The 26,563-nt window shown below is 47.9% G+C and overlaps 1 protein-coding gene and 1 long non-coding RNA gene across 3 annotated transcripts in view; one reads left to right on the plus strand and one right to left on the minus strand.

Annotated features, from left to right (window-relative positions):
• LOC102175415 lies at nucleotides 1,954-19,117 on the plus strand. Of its 2 annotated transcripts, XR_001918997.1 has the most exons (6): nucleotides 1,954-4,606; nucleotides 7,346-7,533; nucleotides 8,002-8,562; nucleotides 11,015-15,413; nucleotides 17,476-17,669; nucleotides 18,225-19,117. It is a non-coding gene; the product is annotated as an uncharacterized LOC102175415 (long non-coding RNA). The 2 variants fall into 2 exon arrangements; XR_001296381.2 differs by lacking the exon at nucleotides 1,954-4,606 and having other exon boundaries at nucleotides 6,151-7,533.
• Nucleotides 8,314-26,563, minus strand: part of FRMD4A (FERM domain containing 4A) — a 324,865-nt gene continuing 306,615 nt past the window's right edge. The window contains exons 21-23 of the mRNA XM_018057129.1: nucleotides 24,595-25,454; nucleotides 21,967-22,063; nucleotides 8,314-9,419 (exon numbers count right to left, since the gene is read on the minus strand). Of these exons, the coding sequence (XP_017912618.1) occupies nucleotides 9,317-9,419; nucleotides 21,967-22,063; nucleotides 24,595-25,454 (1,060 nt within the window). The 3' untranslated portion in view covers nucleotides 8,314-9,316. The remainder of the gene's footprint in view (nucleotides 9,420-21,966; nucleotides 22,064-24,594; nucleotides 25,455-26,563) is intronic.

Genomic DNA, 26,563 nt, shown 5'->3' on the forward strand with positions numbered 1-26,563 from the left:
TCACAAACCATTAGCATTGTCCTCTGAGCCTGATTTCGGTTTTGCCATCTTGTAAAGTGGGAGGATTAAAGTTGTGGCTTTGAGATGTTTTGACTATAGCTCAACAATCAGCCATAACAAATAGGTGGGACCCAGTATCACCTGTGTGTGTTCCCTGACCATGCCATGAGCAGTGCGTTCTTATTCTTTCCTGTTGCGTTTCTTTTAAAAATATGCTGGTGTGACTCTAAAGTGGCTTACAACTCATTAATGTGTTGTGACCAGCAGTTTGAAAGCCACAAATTAAAAAGAATTAATCAGAGTTACAGAAGGAAGTGACCTGGTGGATGAATTTAGGGCAAAAGGACTCTTTATTTCTTCTCTTTATTTATTTTTTAATAGAGAACACTTAGCTCTCAAGGTTTATGTGGAATTTGGCATATTATAAAACCTTGAGTACTTCAGTTGTTAATTTTGGAACAATAATTCTTAGGTTTCAAATGAGGTGACTTGTGCATAGAGAGAACCTCCAGGATAGGCCTCATGTAAGAAAATTGAAGGTAAGAATAGGTGACTACCTTGGGCTGGCTATACATTGTGTAAAGCAAGAATAAACGAAGATATTATAAAATATGAGATTGTTTAAACTATGAGTTAGGATTGAGGCAGAGAGAGATAGCAGGAGTCTAGTATTAATCAGTTACCTGTTGAGGGTTTGTTTAGCCCTTTGAAGATTATTTCCCAAGACTCACAGCTAGATTTCGTTTCCCTTCATTGTAAAGTTTTATTCAATTGTAACATATACAGCAAAGTGCACACATCAGAAAGATACCATATCATACACTTTTTCACAGTGAAACTGTCTCAAAGTAAGTATCATCCAAGTCAGGAAAGATAATGTTATTAGTGCCCCGGAAATCTCTTCATGCCTCATCAGGACAGAGCCATGGCCTTGATTTCTGCTGTCATCATTTAAAAAAAACATCTTTCTTGATTGGATGCATGTACTGTGAGATTCACCCATTCAAAGGGTACCCTAGTCTCTAGAATATTCAGAGCTGTGCAGTCAGCAGCACATGTAGAACATTTTCATCACCCTGAAAGAAACCTGGGGCCCATTAGCAGTCATTCCCCGTGTGAGTGAGTTTGCTTGTTGTTTATTTGACTGCACCAGGTCTTAGCTGTGGCAGGCAGGATCTTCAGTCTTCTTAGTTGCAGCAGGTAGGATCTAGTTCCCTGACGGTTTTGAATCGGGCTCCCTGCGGCTTCTTAGCCACTGGACCACCAGGGAAGTCCCCCGTTGTGATTTCTTTGATTCTCATTTCTCTATCCCATTCTACATTTGATAGACATTTGAGTTGTCTCCACTTTGGGTATGAATGCTGTACATGTATTTTTTGGTGAATTATAAATTTCTCTAGGGTCTATATGAAGTTGAGAAATGTTTGGGTATGTGTGTACTCAAAAGGTAGTGCCAAAGAGTTTTCCGAGGGCTCGTGCCAGTCCACGGTGCCACATGCCGGGACTCGAGGGGTCTTGGCCCCTCCTGGAATGTCCTCGGCCACCTCCACTTCAGCTCTTGTGACGGGCTAACATGGTACTGTGTTATGGTTTCACTTTGCGTTTTGCTGAGGAAAATTAAGTGGAGCATTTTTCATATGTACTTCATGGCCATTTGGATTTTAACTTTTGTGAAATCTTCTGTTCAAGATTTTACTCTTGTCCACTTTTTCCTACTGAATTCCTGGCCTTTTTCTTACTGACTTAACATAGTTCCTTATATGTTCTGGCTGAGCCCTGTGTTCAATGTACGTTATAAATACTTCTACTCTGTGGCTTGACTTTATGTTAAGTTTTCTATGCATAGAGTTAGTCGCTCAGTTGTGTCCAAGACTCTGTGTGACCCCATGGACTGTAGCCCTCCAGGCTCCTCTGTCCATGGGATTCACCAGGCAAGAATACTGCAGTGGGTTGCCGTTCCCTTCTCCATTTCTCTGTGTAGGGGAAATAATCTTATCACTAGCTCAGATATTGACATAACCTTTGTCAGCTATCTTTGCCAGATAGATTTTATAAAAAGTCATATGAATCCTAAATAATATAATCTTTGCATAGTACAGTGCCTGCGCATGGCATTTGAGAGGAGAGAAATAATGTGTTTTTGGATTATTGTTAAACATTGTAGTGGTACTAGATTGCCATTTCATTAAGACTTGGTTCATTTTTGCCATTCTTATAAGATATGTGTTAAGCATGTCAGCGTTCCCCTGAATGAGCTCGTGGGTATTGGCACCATGTTGCTTCAATTGCAGGAAAACCCGGACCCAGTGCGTGTTAATGGGAGTCCATAGACGACCAGGTTGTAGAGCAGACAGAGGTCGACCTGTGGTAGAGATTCGTGTCACTCTGTAGGACAGAGGCATCGAGCTCTTGTTCCTCTGAGTTACTCCCAAATCTCCACTAGGCTTAGGAGTGACTTTGAGAGGAATAAACTCTGGATACCTCTGTGGGTGTGAAAGACATCTGAGAAAACATACATTTGTGATTCTGTCATTCGGGGAGAAAGTGTCTTGGTATGCTTTGACTTGTTAACTACCCTCGTTCCTTCTAGGGCAGTAACTGACATTACACAAACTTGAGCCAAAAAGGTATGTATGGTTTTTGTCCGTTATAGAAAATTGCTTTTTGACTGACAGCCTCTCCCCGGCACCTGCCACACTCTGCTTTGGGATGAGGCTCTGCAGACCACGTTTCTCCTCCGCGAAGCTTTGTGTTAGGTTCTACCGATCATGGGCCGCATGGGAGGCAAGAGCCCCGAGGAGGGAGGGAGGCCCTGTTCCTCTGTGTTCACTACCTGTCCCCAGTGGTGGTGGCCCAGCCGTGGGCCTGCAGCCCACGATGACACTTGGCATTCCTAGCGGAGGTGGTCCCCGCCCACAGCTTTTCCACACCTCTGTAGAACCATCGCAGCAGCATCAGCCAGTGCTCCTCTCCAGACATTTGAATCCTAGCTCTGTGGGGTCCCGCCAAGTTCCTGAGGCACCCGAGCAGCATCCAGGCCTCAAAGGTCTGATTCCCAGCTCCTCAAGCCTCTAGGTCTTTCTTCAGAGTCCCTTGTCTTTGTTTGCAGCCCTGAGACCAGTGGCTCTTCCCGTGGTTCTCATCTCTGTGACACCTAAGGGTCCCCCTCTTCCTGTCACCTCTTCAGTTCTGGTTGACAGAACTGGTTCTGGTTCAGTCTTTTCTGTTAGACTCTTTCTGTTAAATAATTGACATGCTCGGCCTCCGGATTGAACAGGCAGCCAGATTTCTGGTTCCTGCTTGAGGGGAAGTGTGATGGGTCTCCTTCCCACAGCCTTCAGCTCAGGTTGGCTTCCCTCCAGCACACGTGGACTTTGTTCCCAGATCATGGGGTTCACCCCAAGTGTGAAGAACCAAGATGCTGGGGAAACTGGTGTTACCTCCTGTCTGGTCGTGAAGTCCTGTCCTTGGGCCCTCTCCCTTTAATTCCCTCTCTTCTCTGCCTCAGTCTCTTCAACACCTTCTCTCTTCATTCCTCTGCTTCCTTTTACTTACTTGGCATCTTCCTGGCTTTGCTCTTCTCCGTAATCCATCTGGAGTCCATCATTGTCACTCCAGTTTCTCACCAGGACAGTCTTCTCTCTTCCCTGTTGTCCTCTGGTCACACTGCCCCACACATCTGGGCCTGGCTCATTCCACTGACCCCCTAGCCCGCTGCGGTGCCACTGGAGGGGATTCCCACCCCGTGTCCGGTGTCCTCGGGCGCCAAGGGAGGCCTGGAGCGCGTGCCCCACCCCCTCTCCTGTCGGGGCTGTTCTCCCCGTGACCGCTGCATCCCGATCCTCCTTCCCTTGTCATCTGGAAGGTGGCCTCACCTAGTTTTCCTCAGAGCAGGTGGAACACGGACGCAGGCCTAAGGTCTGCCACTGCCTCCACACTCACCACCTCTTCTTACCTTACTTGGAGGAAAGATGTATCCCCACCTGTCACAGGCTGAATCTTCCACTGACCAACCGTGCTTTCTTCCAACCTTCTAATGTGTTACATAATTTATTATCTGTCTCCCTTCTCCCCCAAGAGAACAAGGGCAGGGATTTCACATCCATTTGGTTGGCTGCATATGCGACAAGGACAGGAGGTCATCATGGGTGAGTCCAAGGATTTGGCCCTGAGCCCTGGGAGACTGGAGGTGCCTCTAACTCGGCTGGACGAGGTCACTGATGGAGCGGATTTGGAGGGCAGCTCAGAAATTCACTTCCAGACGTGTTAGCACATTAGACATCTGTGTGGAGCTGTTGAGTGGGCTCCAGGATGTGCAAGTTTCAGAGAGGAGGTCCAGGGAGAAGTACAGATGCCCTTAGCACACAGATGACATTTTAAACCGTGGGCCGCTACAGGAAGTGACTGCACAGTGAAGCTTGAACTGAGCTCTGGGACACTCTAGCGCGTAGACCTCGGGGAGATGGAGTAAAAGCCATCAAGGAGCTGGACAGAAGCCCCAACTGTATTGAGGAGGAAAAACCAGAGGATGTCCTGTCCTGGATTCAAGTGACAAGAGTCTTTCCGTGAAGGAAGCAAGAGGGATCAGCCATGCCCAGTGCTGCTGGTAAGTCACCTTACAGAATTAACTTGAGAGAATTAACCACCTAAGAGAATTAACCCTTGCATGTGGAGAGTCATTCTTGACCTTGATAAGAGGGGTTTTGGTAGAGTGGGAGGAAAGGAAGCATTATTAGAAAGGGTTTGATGAAAAATAGGATGAATGGGTGAAAAAGGAAACTACTTGTTTATGGGGATAAAGATTTATGGAGAGTAAAGTGGGTTTCTGATGAAAAAATAAATTTTGGTGCAGCTGCACATGGATGCACCTCATCAGCTAACCTGCTGAACTGTAGGTTCATCCTCCTGAATTGCAGTACAGGCCCTTCAGCTCTAACCTGGGTAGATACTGACTGTGCTGGGAGTGGGACACTGTGCTAGGCAGAGAGGTCGTGCCTCTGTCCGGTCAGCTTGTCTCTGCTGTCTCACCAGGCAGCCTCTTAACGAGAGATACCTGAGGGATCCCACTGACACACTTGCTTATCTCCTATCTACCGGGCTCGTTTTACCTTCTTCCATTAGATGCAGAGGACCTGGGACCACTGCAGAAGATGCAGTGAAAGGCTGACTTCAGCTGTGGCCACTGCCTGCTGGCTGACCCCCATCAGGGCTTCTCTGATATTCCTCTTTTTAGAGGAATTTCATGTCTGAGCTTGAACTGGTATTTTGGGAGTAAGACCTGGCTATTTTTAATGCTTTCTACAGGAACCAGCTATTTACTTTGTGTTCTCTAGTAACCAAAATAATGACTCTTTGGGATTGCCTGTCACAGTGTAAGGGGAGTGTGTGTGTGTGTGTATGTGTGTGTGTGTGTGTGTGTGTGTGAAAAGGGAAAGTTCCATCTTCCTGTGGGTTGGTTGCTTTCAGGTGATAGAGCTTAATAGGAGACAGATTTATTTCCTGAGCAGCGACATGTTTACATGTAAAAGACTTATTAACAGAAGAGCCTGTTTGTTTGAAATCAGTGTTGATTATCTTTTGATAGAGGCCCTGGTAGCTTTGCCAAGGACACAGGCTTCGGTGTAAGATGCTGTCCTGATGGGCTCTCTTCCAGACAGACGCGCTTTGAGTCCGTTCTCAGTGGCTAGCTTCCCTTTTTGGGAGGGTTAGCCCACACTGGTGGCAGATGCTTCAGCCAGGCTCTCCATCCTGGAGTGCTTTTGCCTGTCAGATTTCTAGTTCTGTGCTAGTGAGGAGGTGCAGTGTGGGTTAGGGGGCCAGGGTGCGATGGCAGCAAAGGCTCCACTAAGTCAGCCCGTTACCGCTGTGTCCCTCAGTGCAGGGCTTTGTACCCGAGGGCCCAGCGGGCTGTTGCTTTGGTGATAGGATTTGGAGGGTGAGGGAAAGTGTCTGAGCTGTGGTACAGTGAACAGCAGTGGTAGGAAAGAGGCTGAGCTGCCTGCCCATCTCCTCAGTTGGCCTGTCAAAAAAGGAGCCCGATGAGGACACAGGCAACTGATTTACATACAGCTCCCCGGAGCGGGCGTAGGCATTGATCAGTCAGACACAAACAGAATGTCCAAGAGGCAGCTGAGATCTTTTCATTTTGAAAATGCTTTAATAAGTGTTGACAACACTGTTTTGCAAAATGTAAAGGTACTATACAAATTCTTAATACAAAAAGAATAAATTAAAAGCAGATTTCTTTTTAATTCTGCAACTTTGTCTACAACATACATCTTTGTCATTGATTACAGATGAACAGAATCCAGTAAAATCATCTTACATGCTCTACAAGTCAGTTTCAGGAGCAACCTAATCCTTTCCTCCCCATTATTAAACTAGAGTCCGTTTTACACAACTTGTAATAAACTATTGACATGAATGTATATGTAAAACTTTACACCTAGTTAATTAAGCAGTAACTGGTCATTTGATAGCACCTGGATGGGGTTTGCTCTATGAAGAACTAAACTAATACTGAATGAAAACAAAGTGGAATTTGAACAGTTTCAACACTCATCTGCATATAAGAAAATTAAAAAACCCACCTGTCTCACAACAAAGTCTGATGTAGGTGTTTTCACCAGCCTTCTGACTAAACAGGCAGTTTCTTACATGTATCCAGAGAATCCAATAGGGACTTTATATCAGACCAGGGTTTCGTATTTCATCTTAGTTTGCTTTAAAGAAACAGGGAAATACAAAGAGCTTGCCAGTGCTTGCGCACAGTAACTGTCACTTCCCACCACACTGATCATGAACCATGTCAGGCTCACAGGACCAACACTGTATGTGCATCTTGTAGGAACACGAGTGCAGCTCAACAGTAAAACCTGTTTTACTTAAACTCTGTCTTTGCTACCAGACTATAGGGATGTTTTTCTGAACTGTAATTCCACCTCCCTCCCCCACCTCCGCTCCTTTCTGCCTCCTGAATCCCAAACCCACGTGTTGAGAGAGAATTTTTGTCATTCCTTATCACCCAGCTGGGCCAAAGATCGAGTTGACTTCCAACTTGATTTCAAACTAGTGTCCATGTGTGTGCCCTGTAGCCATAGAAGCTCGTCACCTCCTCTAGTTCCCTTTTTGACTTTTAACTCTGGCGCAGAGTTCAGTTTGATTATTTGTGCATCTTCTTTTGGGAGAAAGAATCTGGCCTCATAGAGACTTGTTTCCAAATGGGAAGGGAAAAAACTTGCTGTTTCTAACTCTTGACTGTCAAAAGTAAGAGCAACACTGCTCCCCCCATGTCAATCCCCAGAATCCTTTAATAACATTATCATCAATTTTATTTACCCTGCAGGGTCTACCCCCAGAGTGTTCTGTGAATATTACTCCCTTCCGCAAGCTGGTATCACCAACGCAGCCAAGGAGCCAGGCCCTGAACCGTCCTGACTGGCCCCAGCCTGCTCCATGCCCCAGAGGCGTCCCACAGTGCTTCCCGACCTGCAGCGGGTGAAATACCGCAGCTGTTGCGTTTTTAACCACTGAGTAAGTATCCATTCCTACCCTCCTGGTCTGGTAGAGTCTATTGTTATTCTTGGATTACATATACATTAAAAAAAAAAAAAAAAAAAACTTTTCTTTTTACGCTAAAGCTAGCTTCAGTTCTGCTTACCCACAAATCTACAGCCAACCCAGCTCCTGTCTGGCTGTCCACTGCCTTTCCAATAGGAAGAGTCATTATAAGTGAGAAAAAAATTAATCCCCCCTCCCCCGCCCCGCACCTCCCCCCCACTTGCGCCAGGTAAGCACAGCGTCCCGTCTCTGTGGAGACCGTGTTTGTGCCATTTGAAACAAGCCAACTCAGAGTGTGCACTTGTTAGTATTAGAAAAGTATTTCGAGGCCTTTGAAGAAACAGATGGCTTTCCAGTTGTGTATTGAGCATAGCTCAACACACATGTAAACGGGCAGCTCCCACACACCTGTTTTCTCTCTTCCTTTTTTGGTATCTGCAGACCAACGTGATACATTAAGGTAGCTGATGGTGTCACAGGCATCCGGGCCCTCTGGGAGCCGATATATTTTTTCAACCCTGCTCTGCCTGCCAGCTAGTAGACACGTGAGTACAATCTTCCTATCTAAGGGCATAGTTGGGTTCTTGGAAGAAGTGACACATTGGTCACCGGGTGCGGAGAGACGTCGGATCTGAGCTCTGTCACACAAGTGCTAACAAACAGAAAATGGGCCATGACAGGTAAATACTTTAATGGATTGTAATGTGCTTTTTTTCCCTTGGCTTCCCGTAAAAAATCAAATGAAACACCTTGTGCGAAAAAATAGGATACATTTTTACTGGTTGTTTTAATGAGAGAGAACCACTTTTGGCAACCATCACCTTATGCTTCCTACAGATCCCCAGAGGAAAGCAGCTCTGTGTCTTGGACTGAGCCCCCATGTAGACTGGGGCCGAGTGGACTCTCTGTTGCTCCCCACGGGGCTGTTCTTCGTGGCCAAGCTCGTGGAGATCCAAGTCAGCAATGCTAGCTGGGGGCTCTCCAACTTGCCCATCACATTGGGTGAGTTTTCAGGCTCTCGGTGGAGAGGGAGGTGAATGTTCAGGGAAGGGTTACAGAGGGGGACACGTCACAGATGGTCGACTTCCACGTGTGGGATGTGGTAGCAGTTGAGGATTTAAGAGATTTCATTGCAGAAGGAATGTCTTCCTCTTGGGCCCTCTTAATTTGTGTGTGTGTGTGTGTTTTTTTAATCTTTGGCAGCATAGAACTGATTGTGATCCTCGGATGCATCTCTGACGTGTTCAGCTTCCTGTTTCCGTTCTTCCCCTCCCCCAACAGCCACTTCTAGGAAATATTTCAGCTGAATAGTCCCCTGAGGCAGCCTCTTCACAACATGCTTGGATGGCCTACAGGTGGGCCTCGGCTTCCCTAGTCTTTCTGGATCACCCTGTACTAAGTCCCTTCCCTGGTCTCTCCAGTGCCACTGGTCCACAGGAATCCATGCCAACCAGCTTCCCCGCCGGTTTCTGGCCTGGGGGCTGTCACGGAGGGGTGGGGGGGGCACCAAGATGCCATTGAGGACTGGTGCCTGGCTCTCTGGGCAAGAGAGCCAGGGGACACACAGTGGGACCGGAACCTTCCAGAATGTCTCCTCAGTCAGGTTTTTTGAGGATGAGGGGTTGCGGAGACGGGAGAAAAAAAGTGCTGAGGGCTGAAGCTGGTGCAGGGAGACAGTGTGTCTGGGTAAGGCAAATGAGAGGCAGTGAGGTGATCTCAGAATGGCGGCGAGGCGGTCAGGTGGAGGCCGGCGGGCTCACACAAGGGTCCCGGGCTTGGCTTTTTCCTGCCCGTACCACTGGACATCAGCTAGGTCTGGATAGAGGGAGGAGTCCAGGAAACAGCTGTCACCGTAGCTCCTGCAGGGACCCAAGGAGAAGAGGAGACCGTTAGTGGGGAATGACACTTTGCAGCCTGCATTCAGAAGGACGTGTTCACAGGGCCTGCGACAGTGCTGTGCACAGCAGACTCTCAGGGACTGGAAACATCCTTGCCCGTCTGTGGAGGGAGAGGGAGCGACCATGCAGCAGTCCTCGGGCTCAGGTGCATGTGGGAATCACCCGGGAACCTTCGAAACACTCCTGTCCGGGCCCCGCTAGCTTAATTGGTCTGGGTGTGCTTGTGTGGCAGGAGCTTTCGAAGCCCCCAGGTGACTCTCCGTGCAGCCAAGGCCTAGAACCTCTTGGGCTGGAGTCCTTAGGATTCTTTTCTTCTCAGGATAGTTGCTTGGCTTGTCCTCCTCAGACTCCAGGCATAACTAAGTTTACTAGATTTTTATTCTGTCCTGGTAGCACATTTGAAGTGGCAGGTTTCTCTGTAGTGAAACTGCAGTGATATTTTTGAATGGAGTCTTAAATGCTGTTTACTTGATAACATGTATTATGTGATGATCAAAAAAGTGTTGAAAATATATATGAAAGTGTACAGAAAGGCCATTAAAGATTTTCAGGTATGTGTCACGATGCAGGTTGGGTGGAGGTATGGTCATCCGTGGGTACCTGGAGGGGATTGGGTCCAGGAGCCCCCTGGATCTCAAAGTCCAAGGCTGCTTGAGCCCCTGATGTACGGACAGTGGCCCCTTCATATCTGCGGTTTCTGCTCAGCAGATATGGAGGGCTGGCTGGCTGTGTATTTATTGGAAAAAATATCTGAGTGTAAGTGGACCTGTGCAGTTTACATCTGTGGTGTTCAAGGGTCAGCTGTAGTTCTTATGTATCAGGAGGCCATCACAGGGCTGTGTCAAAGCCCAGAACCATTACTCGGAATCATTCCTTGGAAAAACAGTCCCTCTGCACTCATCCTGAGCCAGCTCTTGCAGGGCAAGATGAAGATCACACCTCATCTCAGTGAATATAGGCCTGAATTTGCCCAGGAGGCTCCCAGAGGCTGGCTCAGAAAGGCAACCCTGGCACCTGAGGAGAGGGTTCCTGCCTTCCTCTCCTCTCCTGCTCTGCAGGCCCTGATGTGGGGACGGCTGACCCCCACGCCTTGTACGGAAGCAGCCGTAGGCAGGATGGCCTGGATCACCTCTTGTGCTTTGCGTTCGTGCTGAGCTTCTACTTCTAGTAACTCCAGAGAGTTCACTTGTGCTGATTCCAAACCTGCAGGCCTCTAACCTCAGCCTTTGGTTTTGAGTAACATTCCTGTGAGTGACACTGGTCGGGGCTTCTCGGTTAGTAGGTCTGGGTGGTGTTCAGGCTGGATTTTTGAGTTTGACCTCCCAGAGCACATGCTGCTGGGGGTAGAAACACCTGTCTGGAAACAGCATAAATGTCAGAAGGGGATCTCTCCCCTTGCCCGCTGCTGACCCTTCCCATGCCCAGTGCTGGGGCAGGAGGAGATGCAGACAACAGTGGGTTTAAGAGCATCTTACACACAATGTCGTATCCCAGTTTATGACTGAGAATAAGCCATTATCACCATTTTCCTGTTTGATTTGCTGTCATTTTTCTAGGAACAAGGGGATGAAGGCATTCTGGATTTTGTGAAGGTTTCTCATCTGGCTTTTTTAAAAAACCCATCAATGTGGCAAGACCCAAGGCCTCTGGGAGCATTCTGTGGCTTTTAAAGAGAGTCCTGTGCCTGGATCCCCTGAAATGTACACTGGAGTTAATATGCTGAAAGGTGGCTTCAGAAGCAAAGTGACACCAAGGTCCTCAATTCTGGAACTGGCCATCATCACTGTCTTCAGGTGATAAGTGGCTGACTCCATCACACCCACCCTGTACACTCTCCTCCTGACACAACTGACCTTACCGTTGTGCCTGAGAGACTTTCCATGGCAGAAGGTGGTTGGACCCCATGTGGACATACGCTGTTTACTGGGGGGTGGGCGAGCCCTCTCTCTCTGTGTTGATCTGGTGGTGCCCTCCACCAGTGTGTCCGCCCTACCCTCACTGAGGGGAGCCAAGTGGCCCAGGGGCACCAGTGGAGTCCTCTAACCCCAGTCACTGGTCAGAGATGGGCAAGTGACTGAGTGTGGACAAGTGGCTTTCTCAGTACAAGGCTGACCACTTCCTCCTGAGGAGGTGACCACCAGGGGCAGGAAGGAAAGGCAGAGATGAAGAGAGAACCGGCAAGCTCCTTGTTTGCCCTCAGCCGCGAGGCAGGTGCTATTCTGCAAAACCCTCTAGTTTATAAAAGAACATGCGTACATGCTAAGTTGGTTATTGTGCCCTCCCCTCCAGGGGGTCTTCCTGACCCAGGGATCAAACCCATGTCTCTTACATCTCCTGTGCTGGCAGGTGGGTTCCTTACCACTAGCACCACCTGGGAAGCCCTTATAAAAGAACAGTTGGGTCCAAGTCATGTTTCTGGAAGCTGGAATAAGTTAAGGTTAGCTGCTCAGTTGTGGAGAAGACACTTAAGGCTTTTCATTCACCTAAGCTCCCCATACCCTTGCTTCTCTTTTTTTTCCTTCTGATAAGAATTACCTCCCTGAAGTTTCTAAGAGCTAGCCTGGGTTAGAGTTCCTGGAGGAGACCAGGTGGAACATCCCCATCTCAAAGGCACCAGAAAAGAATGGGAGTTCATCCAAGAAGGACTTTCCTTTCCTAAATCCAGGTCTTTTACAGTGTCTGCACCTCCCCCCTTTTGAGATGAAGAGGGGTTGCCTAGGGATTGATAAAAGGTTGGTTGAGCTTTGAATGGCTTCTAGAGCTGTATTTCTGTTCTTGTAGAGACTAGGTTTGTAAGACAGGACTGTTTCTAATTCCCCAAGGAATTGGTTGCAACTTGAATGAATGAAGCCAACAGGATTTTTACTTAGTTGAATTTTTTTTTTTTAACAGTGGTGACAGCCTTGGGATCCCAAGAGGACTTCAAAGTCCAAGATTCCTCTGTTTTGGGTTCTCTCCAACTTTATTCTGGATTTGGACAAAGACAGATTGTCCTTCTGGTGAGTACTTTTTTAGTTTCTGAATTAGAGTGCACTTAGTTTACATTTAAACATGTAGTTTTTCCTGAGAGAAAAATTAAAACAAAAATTGGAGGGCATGGGTCAAGCACCTGATGAGAGACAACCATCTCCAGAGCCCAGGCTCCCAGATAGGAAAATGTGGTCACGGCCCAGAAGGGGCACAAGGTCACTGGCCACCTGCAAGAAAATTGAGTGTATTGAGGAAGCCCTGGTCGGGGGTCTTGACATACAGGGCACCCGGCCATCTACCAGGAAAAGGAAGTATCCTTGAGAGACAGACTGTCAGACCCGAGTCCTGGCCCTCAGTTTACCCCTGAGGCTGTTGAGGATTTTCTCTGCTCTAGGAAAAACTCCACAAATGGATCCCAGTCACCTAAATGTTTTAGGAGTGCCCTCCCCCCCACCACCTTAGGAACTACCCCCAGCAGTTTTATGTTAAAAAACATTGAGGTCTCTCCACTTGCACATGGACTGCTCTTACTGAAGATAAACTAGAATAAGGGCGGTCACCAGGAGGAATGTTCTTGTTGCACAAGATTGTTCACTTCAGGAGTCCACATCAAACAAGTGGAGTGGGATGCCTAGTTTAGTCAGTATGATAAAGCTTGCAAAATGCTTCAAAATTCCCAAATAGCTTCACTGAAACTCACTGCAAAAGGCTAGTAAAAAACTTAAAGACACAAGAGATACCTAAAGTAAGAGTAAAACTTTAACTCCTCCCGCTCCCCTCTATCCTCCTGGGTTCATTCCGCTTGTCCTCTGTCTGCAGAGACTGCGAGACTGTAACAAAAGCCTGTCAAGTTAGTGCTTGTACAGACACCCCTAAATCTATCCCCACCCCCTGGGGAACCACCCCACCCCCACACCCTGGGCTCTCCCAGGGTTGATGGGACTCTCCTGTAACTGCTTCCAGTTATTCCCTTCCAAAGCCAAGGGGAAACTAATAATAAAATTAATGGAAAACCTTGCGGAATCTCAGTAGCTAGTGAAGCTACACTCTAAACCCCACTTGTTCCAGAGCCTGCAGATGGGATCCTGGTCAGTCCGGCAGACAACAGCCAGGGTGAGCATTCTGACCAGAGTCAGTTCTCCCGAATCTGCCTGCCATGGCCAGCTGAGAGAGAAAGGTGAACTTTCACATCCCTCCCTTTCCAAATCCAGACACACTGACTGATCTTTTCTCTCTCAGGGGCCATTCAGGTTGGGTGAATACCACAGAAATGTAAATTGTACCCGTCTGCAGCTGAGGTCCTGCCTGATGGGTGCCAGCCCTTAGGGGGAACGGAGTCTTCCCTTTTGGTTATGGGAGTGGCTCTGGATCTGGCAGGGTGGTATCCTTGGCACCCTCTTTGGGAATGCCTCTTGCGTCCATGAGGTCTTTCAGTATGGCCAGGAATATTTATTGTTTGTCCTTCTGACAAGATATTTAAAAGGTTGTTTAAATGGCTCTATGGTCTGATATTCAGAGCCTATTGGGGATAAAGTTCCTAAGTCAAAATGGAACTGTGTACCCAGAGGGAAAGAAAAATATTGCAAAGACAAAGCTCTAAATCTGGAGCATAAGAATCTTTTGAATTCCATCATAGTCAGTCTTCTTCATGATCTAAAGAAGCAAACAGAAGATGACATAGTTGGAGGCATGGGACAGCCTGTGATGTCATTCACAGTGCAACCTGTCCTTTGTCTTATAAACCTGGTCTTTACAAAAATAGAAACGCAGGTTTAGAAGCAAATCAAAGGCCACCTATTCTATCAATCTCCAAACATACTCTTTTCACTTCAGAATGCTTGCAGACATTGTAAAAGATCTGAATTTAAGAAAGAAAAGTCCTTGAAGGAACTCCCATTTTGAGCAGGTAAGTTTAACTTACTCCAATGTCCAGAAACAGGATTTGGATAAAACAGTTCTTCTATAAACTAGCAAGTTCTGCTTTACTGTACCTGTCTCAAGGCTAAAATTTTAAAACCAAAGCTTCCCGACCTCTGCATCTGTCTGTATGTTTGTGTATGTACATGGTAGGTTTGTAATGTGTTTCTGCCTCTGATGGGTACTGTATAATCAGTTTGTAAAAAATGCATCTAATTGGCTTAAAGAAAAATGATTATCAAATTAAGTATTCTAAAACTCAGAAAGTTTCAAATTCACATCATATGGGATAAATCAAGAGCTATCTTATGTTTGTTGGTTTGATCAAAGTAGGTGTGTTAAATATTGATATAATGCAGACATAATTTTGATTCTACCTGTGTTTACTAGTCAAATAAGTTCATGTTATCTTGGTTATAAAATGTGTCCATAAAAAGATAAGACATTGGCTAGCTGTTTAATGGCTAGAGAAAATTTCTAATTAAACATAATTGTTAACGAATAAACAAACGGAGAAATACGTATTGGTCATGAGCTGTATGTTTTTCTCTGGGTAGAAGAGTTTTCCTGTTGATAAGCAGCTGCCTCTTTTGTAGCAAAGAAATGACTTCAAAACATCCTCCCTGTATGGGGCACCCCCATCATTTCTGCACAGTGACTGAGACTCACTTCACTGGCACAGCCTAAGAGCTCTGCAGAGTCCCTGCTTCTGCTGTACAGGCTGCCTTCAGGACAGGACAGAAGACTGGTGACATCACTAAAACTCAGTGAGGAGGTGACCAAGGTGCTGTCCCTGGGCCTTCTGAATCTAAGGGCCCCTCGAAAAACAGAGGCTCACTCCCTCTGCCTCAATCTCCGCACTCTGACCCTCACATTACCCAGCAGAACCTATCAAAAAATTGCTGGTCATCTATTGTCAGTTCCTCCTCAGGTTGAAGAAACTTACGCTGAACCAGATAACAACCTGCCACTGACACCACTCGTCCACTACTTCCTGGAGAAGATGTCCACTGAAAAAGACACCAGCTGAAGGACTCCTGCTCCTCTCCTGGGAAATGACCTTTTCTGGTACTGCTCACCAGTCCCTGCACAGCTAAGCTTGAAAACCTCTGTCCCACCTACAAGGAGTCACAGGACCTGACTGGACAGCAGAGCCATCTGCGATCTCAGCCTCAGGCTTTCCTGGCAGCAGAAGCAGATGACGTGGACAGCGGTCCCCAGACGCCAGGCCAGGCCTGCGTAACCTGATTTCTACCACTGTTCTCCTTTACTATGAAGTTCATGGCGGGGCGGGGGAGGGGGGGTTATTAACACATTATTGACCAGAGACATATCGATACACTTTTAGAGGGTGACACAATTAATATCACCGTGAGAAACTGTTAGAGCTTAAAATTGATCAAGGGTTCATTATAAAACTTGTGATCGTCGTGATCACATTTTGCTCTGTTAGGTTTCTGTTCCCACCTTGTGTATAAGTGTGACATTTTAAGAAATGACACATTGCAAAATTTTGAGTGAAGAATTTTATGCAGGTATTTCCTCTGATTGTCCAAATGACATATATACTAGTGTCTTGAAAGATGGTAGTTCTTCAGAATATAGTTCTGATTCAGACATTTAATTAGACCAACAAGGAGACAAAAAACCTGAGTGATTGATTCTGATAAAGAAAGTGAACATGAAACTCACAGTGCTGGAGAATGCTCCTTTGCTTCTACAGAAGAGTGGATGGAAGGCAACATTGCATGAAAATTAGAAGACTTTACAGGTGTGTCAGATGTAATAACCCATAAAGTGTTAGTGACACAGTTTTTGGCCAGCCAGATCACCAGCCACAAGCATTAGTTCCTGCAAAACTCCCCTGGTCAATAATGAGTTAACCAGACTCCTCCACTTACCCATTTTCTCTTCTGTTTGCCTGCTTCTGTTGCTCCCTGATCAGGAGGGTAACGCCTTGCCTGTGTCTCCCGGGTGACTGTCCAGGGAAGAGACCTTTCAGACTCTGGATCTGCCATTTAAAACTCCAATCTGTCCATGATGTTGGCAACTTCCTGGTCTGCCTGTAACCTGATTTTTCCCCTATCCTTAGTGCGATCATACACACCGATGTCAACTACAAAGTTAAAACTTTTGCAGCCAAGCTTCCCGGTGCCTCTTTTTACCTTTCTCTGATTAGAACTCAACTTGCCCAAGTTGACACACACATCTTGTCAACTGTAGTACCGTTGTACCCCATTTCCTTATGGTTATCTTAAATCAGACTTTAAAGGATCTGTCTCTTACCTTATGAAAAATGTTATACTAATTAGTTTTATTGTTCAGGTACACAGGACACATTGTCAACTAACTGATGATAAACCTTTTTGGGTTATTTGTATGGATGCATGTTATTAATATAATTAAGTACTCTAGAAATTGTGTGAAATTTCTAGAAATCTATCTTGGTATAATGTTATCGATCATAATTCTGGTTATCTTAAAATGTTGTCTATCACATATCTGGAGAAAAACATCTGTAAGGACACATGCACCCCAATGTTCACTGTAACACTGTTTATAATAGCCAAGACAAGGAAGCACCCTAAGTGTCTATCAACAGGGGAACAACATACACACAGTGGGCTATTACTCTGCCCTTAGAAAGAGGGAAGTAATGCCATTTGCAGCAACATGGATGGACCTAGAGATTGTCACACTGAGTGAAGTAAGCCAGACAGAGAAGGAGAAATATCCTATGACATCCGTTATGTGTGGAATCTAAAATCAAATGGTAACAAATGAACTTACTTGGAAAACAGAAATAGACTCACAGACTCAGACTCACAGGTCGCCAAGGGGGCGGGATAGATAGGGAGTTTGGGATGGACACGTACACACTGTCCATCAGTGTGGACATGTACACAACATCCATCACACACTATGACCAACAAGGACCTACTGTGCTGCACAGGGAGCTCTGCTCAGTGTCACGTGGCAGCCTGCATGGGAGGGGTTTGGGGAGAATGGATACATGTAGTATATGTATGGCTGAGTCCCTTTGCTGTCCACCTGAAACTATCACAACATTGTTAATTTGAGCATTTTTAAGTAATTTACAGACAGAAATTTTACCCTATTGCTTTTGCAGAAGTGAGATTCATGGAAAGTAACCTACCATGAGCTCTTGATGGCCACATGGCTGCCCAATCACAAGGCATCAAACCTTGGGTAGAGACGTTACAACGGATGAAGGCTCCACCTACCTTCTGGTCCCTCCCCTCCTGCGCAAAAGCTGGCAATCTCAAACCAAACTGACTAGGGAGAGAAGTGGCCACCACAGAGGTAAGACTGCTTCCTCCCAAAATGTCAGATCAAGGACATTTCTTTCCATTCCTCCTTCACTCTCTGACCCTCCTTTTCCTAACTGTTTTACCCTGTGAAGGTTTTTTATGATTCTTCTGTCCATCCTTCTGCTTTGGAGAGAGAATGCCATTGTCCCCACATCTCAGACCACTGCAAAGGGGGACAAATCCAAACCTCCAGACGACTGTTTGAATGATTAACACTATGATGCTGGTGACCACGTACTTGTGCCCATCACAGCTCCTCCCTGATTTCCAGGGCCTTGGTTTCTCTGGAGAAGCTCAGCCAGTCCCACTCCTTAGCCCGGGGGTCTGCTTTCCTGTCTCTGGTTATCGACTCAGGGAACCTTGCATCCAGGCTGTGTACAGAGAAAGCGACACAGGCAAGGGAGACCAGAATAAAGCCACCTGTGCTGTCTACAGACCCTTCCCTTTTACTGGCTTCCAGGGCTTCACCTTCCAAGTCCCGAGCCACAGACTCAACACGAATTCCCAGGCAGGAGTCAGATATTTCAAAATTTGCTTTCTTTGGCAGATCCCTCATCCCCTGGCCAAGAGCTGATGCAAAGGAGGCCACGATCAGCAATCTCTCCTTACCTCCTGAAGATACTGCAGACCCTGCTGGTAAAGCAACAGCTGCCCAATAAAAAATCTAGACTGACCAGAGTTGTTCCTGATGAGACAAGCCTCTGACAGCCTCTAGTCGAGCAAGGAGGTGTCTGTGCTGTGACCCACACCCCTGTACCTGGATCGACACTTCGCAGGAAGGGGAGACTCAGCCACAGAAGACTACTGAACAAGCCCAGCACTTTCTTAGGCCAGCAGCCCAACCAACACAGTCGTTCTCCGGGGGTCATTCTGGTTACAAGAGTAGTCACCGTAGGGTGCTGTGTTCTCTCAAAACCTTTAAATACAGCTTTGCAGCCACAGGCCACCAAGCACATGCTCTCCCTCGAACAGAACATCAGAAAAGGAACAGAATGACTGACTGAAAGAATGTGAACCCAATGTCATGACCTGTGAAGACCGCACAGAGATTCAGCAAAAAGCCGGTGAGAACCCCAGAGCCATAGCTGGGGGTAGCCCTACTGCCTTACATTTGGATCATTTGGATGAAAAGGGGAGAACTGTTAAAAACAGCAGACCTGAAATGCAGTTGTATAGGCTAAGCTCCACGTCATCACACCGAGACTTGACTTTACAGTTTCAGCTCCCCCAGGAATGGGATCCCCCAATCCGCATGATGAGGACGTCACCTGCCAGACGCCTGCTGCCCCCGCCTGCCTCTTCACCTGGTGTAACTGCCTGTGCTTGCCTACACGTCTCTGCCTTTTGTGCAGCATCTCAGAGCTCCTTGCTTTCTGCTGGACTGGAAGCTCCTTGATTCACAAATCACTGAAATAAAGCCAGTAGGATCTTTCAAATTTACTCAGTTGAATTCTGTTCTTTAATACCACCTTCCTCGCAAAGGCTAAGCCCGTTTTCCGAATTCCCCCATCTGTCAGCTCAGGGCATCTGCAGCAAAAGTTGTTCTTTGTCTCTCCTTCTGTTGAGGATTTGCCCCACCCTATTTTTCAGACTGAGCTCTAGCTCTTTTCTCTACAGCAAGAAGGCGCTCTCTTGTTCCCCCACACATCCCTGCTTGTTTCTACATCTGTGCTTTCGCCCTTGGAAGGGTGTTCCTCAGCCTCTGCCTGTCAAAGCCCCTGCTCCCACCCTGGGCCTTTGAAGCCAAGTTCACACAGCATCTCTAGAAATTCAGAGTTTTGAATACATAAGTGCTACAAGAGTTAGCACTGCCATCTTTTGATTGAGTAAACTTACCATTCGGAAGTGGCTTTAAAAGAAGCTGTATCATTATCTTCTTAGTTAACCCTTGAAATGCTATTAATTTCAATACTTTGTCACCCTTTAAGAATAGGAACCAGACCAAGTGTTCACATTTTTATGCCCACTGAAGCAGGGCTTTGCAAATTCCAACATGCAGGTGATTCACCTAGGGGTCCTGTTAAAATGCAGATTTGAATTCTGTAGGTCCAAGAGTCTACCTTCTAACAAACTCCTGGCTGACATGGGGGACAAGGCTTGTCTGTGGACCCCATGCTGGAATGCACAGCATTTGGTAGAGTAGACAGCTGTCACTAAAAAACACTGGGAGGAACTCATGGGTGATAGATGCTTCTAGACCAATTCAGTCTGCCCCTGGTGTTTTGAGATGTAAACTGCACGATGCTATTCTTTTCAACAAACACTGGTTACTAAAAGCAGTAAAAGATTCTACAAGTATCTGCATGTACAAAGAGCCCAGGAAGGTCTAAAACACACTTTGAGGTCTTTTTGGGGAAGGAGCGGTGGGAATATCTAACATCTAATCTATATCTAATATCAGAGATGTAGAAACAGACACATAAACATCGAGTCCCACGTGTGTCTAGAGATAGGACATGAAGATGACAGCTTCCACACCACTCAGATGTTTCCCCCTGGAAATTATGATCCATACGAGCAAAGGCAACTCCCGCACCACATGTGAGATCTCCGACTCATGAGCAGGGAAGGGGGAGGGCTGGAAGAACAACACGTTCCCTTACGATACCTCTATTCATCAGTACTTTGGTGGGCTGGAGACTCGGACCCATCCATAATGGGCGAGTTTTCTGTCGCTTCTCTGAACCAAGGAAAGCAGGAAAAGGAAGAGAAGAGAGGGCATGTTAAAGAGAGGAACTGACAGACATGATGAGTAGCTTATCAATACACTGCAAAGCCCAGCTGACTGTGCACCCAAGTGTTAGTGACAAACAGGATATTTTCAACCCCGTGCATGACTCAAAGATCACTTTGGTTTTGTTAGGAAGGCTGCCAGACTTTGGCACTTTCTCATTTTCTTATCACATCAGAGAATAGTTATTCTTCATTAATGATAATTCAACCCAATCTGATAAAAGAGCTTAAGGACCAACCAAACATTTTTTGTTTCAAATTGGTCTTGGGTCCTCACTAGCTGTGTGTGATCAAACATAGGCAGCCACCCAGACCCACTCCAGGGTAAAGGTGCTCCTAAGCTCCACAGCCTGCTGTCAGTCAAGTGGCAGTCATACATTTGGAGCAGGTGAGACTGGGTGTGATCCAGAAAATGTGGAGGAGCCGGACAGACACCCTGAAATCAGAAAGTCCTTACTTGAGGTGAGAAGGCTTGGTCAGTGGAGGTACAGTATACACAAAAGGTCACTCTTACGGATCTGTCTCTTGAAACTCTTGGGCCTGAAGCCTTGCAGCAGCTGCCTGACCACAGGAGCTAGAGCTGGGGTGCAGATGGTACGTAAGGAAGTATTATAAGGTGTGTAGTAAGGACAGTGGGTAACTGCTGCCCAACAGACCAGTGAGAGTGGACAGGGAACCCTGGCAGCTGAGACTACAGGCTCTTAATTCAAGAGGAGTAAGAGGCGGCGTGGGGTGGTTCAGTGACATCATCGGAATCCCCTGGAGGGCTTATCACCACACTGACTGCCAGCGTCCTCTACCCTTGACTTAGGTTCTGACTCAGTGGGTCACTGATGGACCCGAGATGTTTGTGCATTTCTAACAATACCCCAGGTGATGCTTATGCTGCTGGTCTGGGTACTGCATTTTAAGAACCACTGGCTTAGTGGAAAAGACAAGGCTTTGGTTTGGGGTAACGGAGTGCAGGGCTGAAATCCCAGGGTCATCCAACTGTGTAAGATGAAAAGACACTTACTTTCTCTGAGCCTCATCTATAGAACAGAAAAAAGCCTGGATACTTCCCTTACAAAGTTGCAGTAAGGATTACATAAGCTGATATAGGTTAGAAGAAGCTCCTGGTCTTTGAGTACACAGCAAGTACTCAATCTTAACCCTCCTGTCAAACACTAAGACAAAGCCTGGCTTAAAATCACTAGAGATAAACGTGCAGAAACTGAAAAATGTCTGCCAAACACAGACATCTGGTCAAACAAGTGCACTCACCTCCTCCACATTTTTGGGATTATCACCAACTTTGAAAGAGAGTAGAGAGAATCAGCTGAATAAAGAGACCATGCTGGAAGGGGTGGGGGTGACGAGGTACTAGCAGGGCCTGGGGCCTCCCCGGAGAGGAGGGAGCTTCCTAGTGCCATCCATCATTCCCAGGACATCGTTCTTCTGCTGACACACTCTCTGTTACTAGGATCTTATACCTGCTATCCTCTAACCCACAGAGAAGGCTGAGGAGGGTTCCAGAACCTGGGAGGGAGAATCAGAGGTCTGCCAAGGGAACTCACCCGGTCTGCCAGGTTAGGATGTGGTGGGGGCTGCTGGGGGGCGTCGCTCCGATTTCACTCGACGGTGTTGAGCTTCTCTGGCTTTGAGGTAAGGCAGCTGCGTGTGGGTGGTGCAGAAAAAACAGGGGTCAGACCCAGGGGAGTGGAGGAGCTTCCTTCCAGAGATGCTCCCAGGACCTGCTGCAGGGTTCTGATGGGAAAACATCGGCCCCTCTCCCCACATTTGGCCAATACGTTTTCTCTCCTGAGCCATTCTAGCTCCATGTGGGTCGAGCTCGCCTGGGATTCCAGGTCCCCTGCTTTGCCACTGGGAAGTGGCCACAAGGATGGTGACAGTCCCCACAGTCTTCAGAGGGGGCCCTGGGCTGACCTAGTGCAGCATGACTGATTTCTCTGGACACCAGCGAGATACGCCCCAGGGAGTTTCCACATGTGGCCCCAAGGTTAAAACTCTTCATTACACAGAATAGAGAACCTCCAGAAAGGTTCTCAGAGCTTGCCATCTCTGCTGTTTCAGGCTTGTCATTTACCATATTTAGGACACTTCAAATGGGGCAGGGCTTTTCAGAGCTCATCCAAGTTTGACTACTAGGAGCTTATTGATAGGGACAGGATTTTTTTTAGTTGGGAAAACTCACTAGGAAGCAAATCCTACTTAAATGCATCCCTTTGCTTCCTTGGGAAGCAATCTTTTTTATCAGGAAAGGTCAGATACAGCTTCCTAGAATTTTTAGCTTAAAATATGTTTCAAAAGATTTACCGAATCTGTTCAGATAAAGCAAATCTACTAGACAAGCACTACAATTCTGACAGAATATAAACACTCCTGACCTGTCCAACCAAGGCTTCTCCTAATAGGGTCACAGGGAAACACGCTCTTTAAATGCTCAGTTCAGTCACTCTGTTGTGTCCGACTCTTTGCAACCCCATGAACTGCAGCACTCCAGGCCTCTCTGTCCATCACCAACTCCCGGAGTTCACTCAAACTCATGTGCATGGAGTCGGTGATGCCATCCAGCCAGCTCATCCTCTGTCGTCCCCTTCTCCTCCTGCCCCCAATCCCTCCCAGCATCAGAGTCTTTTCCAATGAGTCAGCTCTTCGCATGAGGCGCAATTATTCTCAAAATCCTCCTAGGAAGTTGATGGCAAATGTCACTGGGCTGATTTGACAGATGACAGAGGCATCTGAAGAAGCTTTTAGGACACTGAAGTCCATGGTTCTCTCACAATGGCTTGAACCATATTTATTCTTGTCTCTGAAATTTGTCATTTGGCCGATGAACCTTAATACATGAGTCAGTGGGGCGCTGGGGAGAGGATGTAGGAGCCCTGTGGCCTGGTATACCCAGAAGCCGGCCGGCCCTTCCTCTTTGCCCTGCCCTTCCCAGGCCCCAAGCATCTCCTTCAGTTCCCCAAAGAGGGACCCCTCGTTTTCCTTAAGATCACTCCTCTTTCCCTGGGTTTTTGCCCTTACTTATCCTTCTTTCCAGTCCCAAGTTATATCCTGACTTGGACTTCCTTCCCTTTGTTGCTCATGTCATACTCTGAGAATCATTTTTTATTATGTCTCAAAGTCCTCCCCTGTTTTCTTTCCTACAGCCAGGGGAATGCAGTTGCTCTGTTTTTCAAATTGGCATTATCAGGCGATTCAAGAATGAGCAGCACCCATCCACCAACTAGAAAGGTGCTCTTATCACTACAATCTCCCCCCTCTTTGTGGAAACTGAGATAACCTACACAAGCTCGTGTGTGCAGGTGCTGAGAACCCCTCAGGGATGTGGAGAAGGCAGGACACATCCTGGTTGTTGTTACCATTATTCTTTCTTGGAGATGGAGAGGGGAAAGGAATGTAACTGAAGGGGGAGGATGGTTTCTTCCATTTTTTCACTGGATTTGGTACTGCTTAACGCCCAAGTACAAGAATATAAGGTAACCTTTCATCTGATGATGAAAATGTGAAGGTGTAACCTCAGGGCATCAGAAGCACTTGACAAAAATTACTTTGGTTAGATCATAACATCACTGGAAAGGGATACTGAGGTGTAGTCAGGAGTTCCATGAAGTCATTGGGGAACTCAGGCAGAACTGCACTTCTTTCTGCAGCCAGTCTGCCCCACCTGGGGGGCGGAGGACACTGGCCGAATCTCAGGGCCTCAGGACCAAGCATCGCCTGGAGGGAGCTCTCCTCTGCAAGTGTGCCGCTCAACTCCACCGCCAAATCCCTTCACCAGGGCAAAGGTGCACCTTTGACTGGGCAAACCTGGAGACACGGACTTCACCACTTCCTGCATCTCTGTCCTTCCAAGGGGAAGTGGCTGGACGGGTGGATGGCACCAGAACTTAGGAAGCTGAAATGGGAGACTGCGCAGCCCGCTGTGGGTGGGCTAGGGTGTCTGATGCACCGCCCTACCCTCTCCCCGGTCTTCCTCCTTCGGCAAAACCAAGGGCAGAATGGAAGGGATGGGAAAGGAGGGGAACGAAGGTCTTGCACATCGCACAGCTAGGTTTCTAGAATTAACCATATCTCCTTACTGCCAACTCTAAAAGCTGCACTCTCCACCGGTTCACAGCCTGACCGCATGCGCGCTCCCGGCCGCCGCGCCCTCCCAGTCCCCGGTCCCTCCTCACCTGACGTGGCCTTGCACATCTGGGGCATCCGGGTGACCCTGCTGTGCGCCACGAAGGTGCTCTGGGAGGAGGTGCTGTACTGGGAGCCGCTGTCCGAGGAGGTGGAGCTGGTGTGCGACAGGCGGCTGTGCTCCTTGTGCGAGGCGCTCGAGCGCTGGTACCACTGGCGCAGCTCGTCCGAGACGGCGGCGCGGCCGGCGCCCTTCTCAGGGGCGCCCTCGCGGCCCAGGGATGGAGTCCGCAAGATCTGCGAGCGCGAGGGCGTCAGGCGGCCCGCATCGCCCTCGTCGCCGCCGCGCCAGCTCTCCCGGAAGAGGCCGCCGGCCGTGTAGGAGTTGGAGGTCTTGAACTGCGCCTTGACGCTGTAGTGGCCTTCCTGGTCGCTCTCCAGGCTGCGCACCACCACCGGTGTGGCGCCGCCCTCCACGTACAGCGGGTACTCCTTGATGCGGTACTGCGAGCTCGGCTGGCTCTGGCTGTGCAGGTAGACGCCGTGGCCGCCGCCGCGCGCCGCTAGGTTGGGCATGCTCCCCGAGTTCGCCGCGCCCAGCGCGCCCGCCGCCCGCTGGCGCTGGCGCTGCCGCGCGCGCGCCTTGGACGGCGAGTCCTCGGCCAGCGTGGAGTAGTTGGCGTTCATCTGCGCCGGGTAGTAGTGCTCCGAGCTCGAGTGGCTGGTGCACGACGAACAGTCGTCCATGGGGTCCGAGCCGTTGCTGCTACGAGTCCGTGGAGTGTAGAAGTCGGGGCTCCCGGTGTCGTTCTCCGAGCCCAGGAGCTTGCCCTGGGACTCCAAGCTGGAGCTCCGGTGCCGAAAGTGCAGGGCCAGGCTGTGCAGCCGCGTGGGGCTGAGGTCCACCGACCTGCGGGGAGAGGACCAGCGAGGTGGGTCTGGGGGCGCCCGGGGGAAGGGGTTGGCGGCTCTGGGATCGCGGTTCGGGGCCTTCGGAAACTGAGTCCAAGAGCCGGTGCTTCCCAACCCTCCCAGGTGAAAGCAGGGCGAGAAGGGGACAGCTGGTCCCCAGGCCTCCACTCTGATGTTTGATTTTGAATGGGCGGTGGGGTCGGAGACAGTGCCCAGGTGTTACTTCTGAAAAAAGCACGCCAATAGCCAGCGCCCCAACCCGCCCCGCGCCTGCTTTTTTTTAAAGATGAAAAGAGAAGCTATAGACACAGCGAATCAAGATTATCCCCGTTTTAGCATTATGTTAAGCCGCTGAAATGCCATTTTAGTAGGTAAAAAAAAAAAAAAAGCCTTGCAGAAGCAGTCATACGGTTCCACCCAGTACTATTATGAAACCCATGTCAATAGATTTCTATTTCCCTGTGAACACCTGTGTAAAAAGGAAGACTGGTGGCACGTGGAACACTTAAAAATGAAAGAGGCAAATAAACACTTACTCCACTACTTTGTTATAATCCATTCCACTTATTGGAGCCACACAATAAATATCCATCAATATGGCCATGGGGGCAGAGTGTAAGGACTCCACAGAAATTCACCATGGCTGGGTTAACCAAGCACATGAAGAGGCGAGTCCCAGGGGTGACTGTCACTTGGGATAGACTGTGAAATCCCAATCATGTGGCCCTCTTTGACTCAGGCCTCAGTTTCCTCTCTGGTTCCACCCCCTACTTCCACTCAAGCTCATGGGAACATGCTAAGTATAAGCCTGAATCTGGCTCTTTGACCTTCTTGTTCCCTGAATATGCTTAGAGCTCACCACCCATCCCACCCAGGTCTCTGCTCAAATGTTATCTTATTAGAGAAGACTTCTCTGTTGGTTTCATTTAAATGATAGTCTCTCCCTTCACTCTCTAGCTTCTTGCTTGCTCATTATCTCAATACTTATCACCGCTGACATTTCTTTACTGTGAACTCTCTTCCAACTAAAACATCAGTCTGATGGGAGCACGGTGTAGTCTTTTTTGTCCCCTGCACTGTGCCCAAGAATGGTACTTGGTACATAGA

Source organism: Capra hircus, chromosome 13 (genome assembly GCF_001704415.2).
Source record: "Capra hircus breed San Clemente chromosome 13, ASM170441v1, whole genome shotgun sequence".
In the NCBI taxonomy this organism is placed as follows: domain Eukaryota; kingdom Metazoa; phylum Chordata; class Mammalia; order Artiodactyla; family Bovidae; genus Capra; species Capra hircus.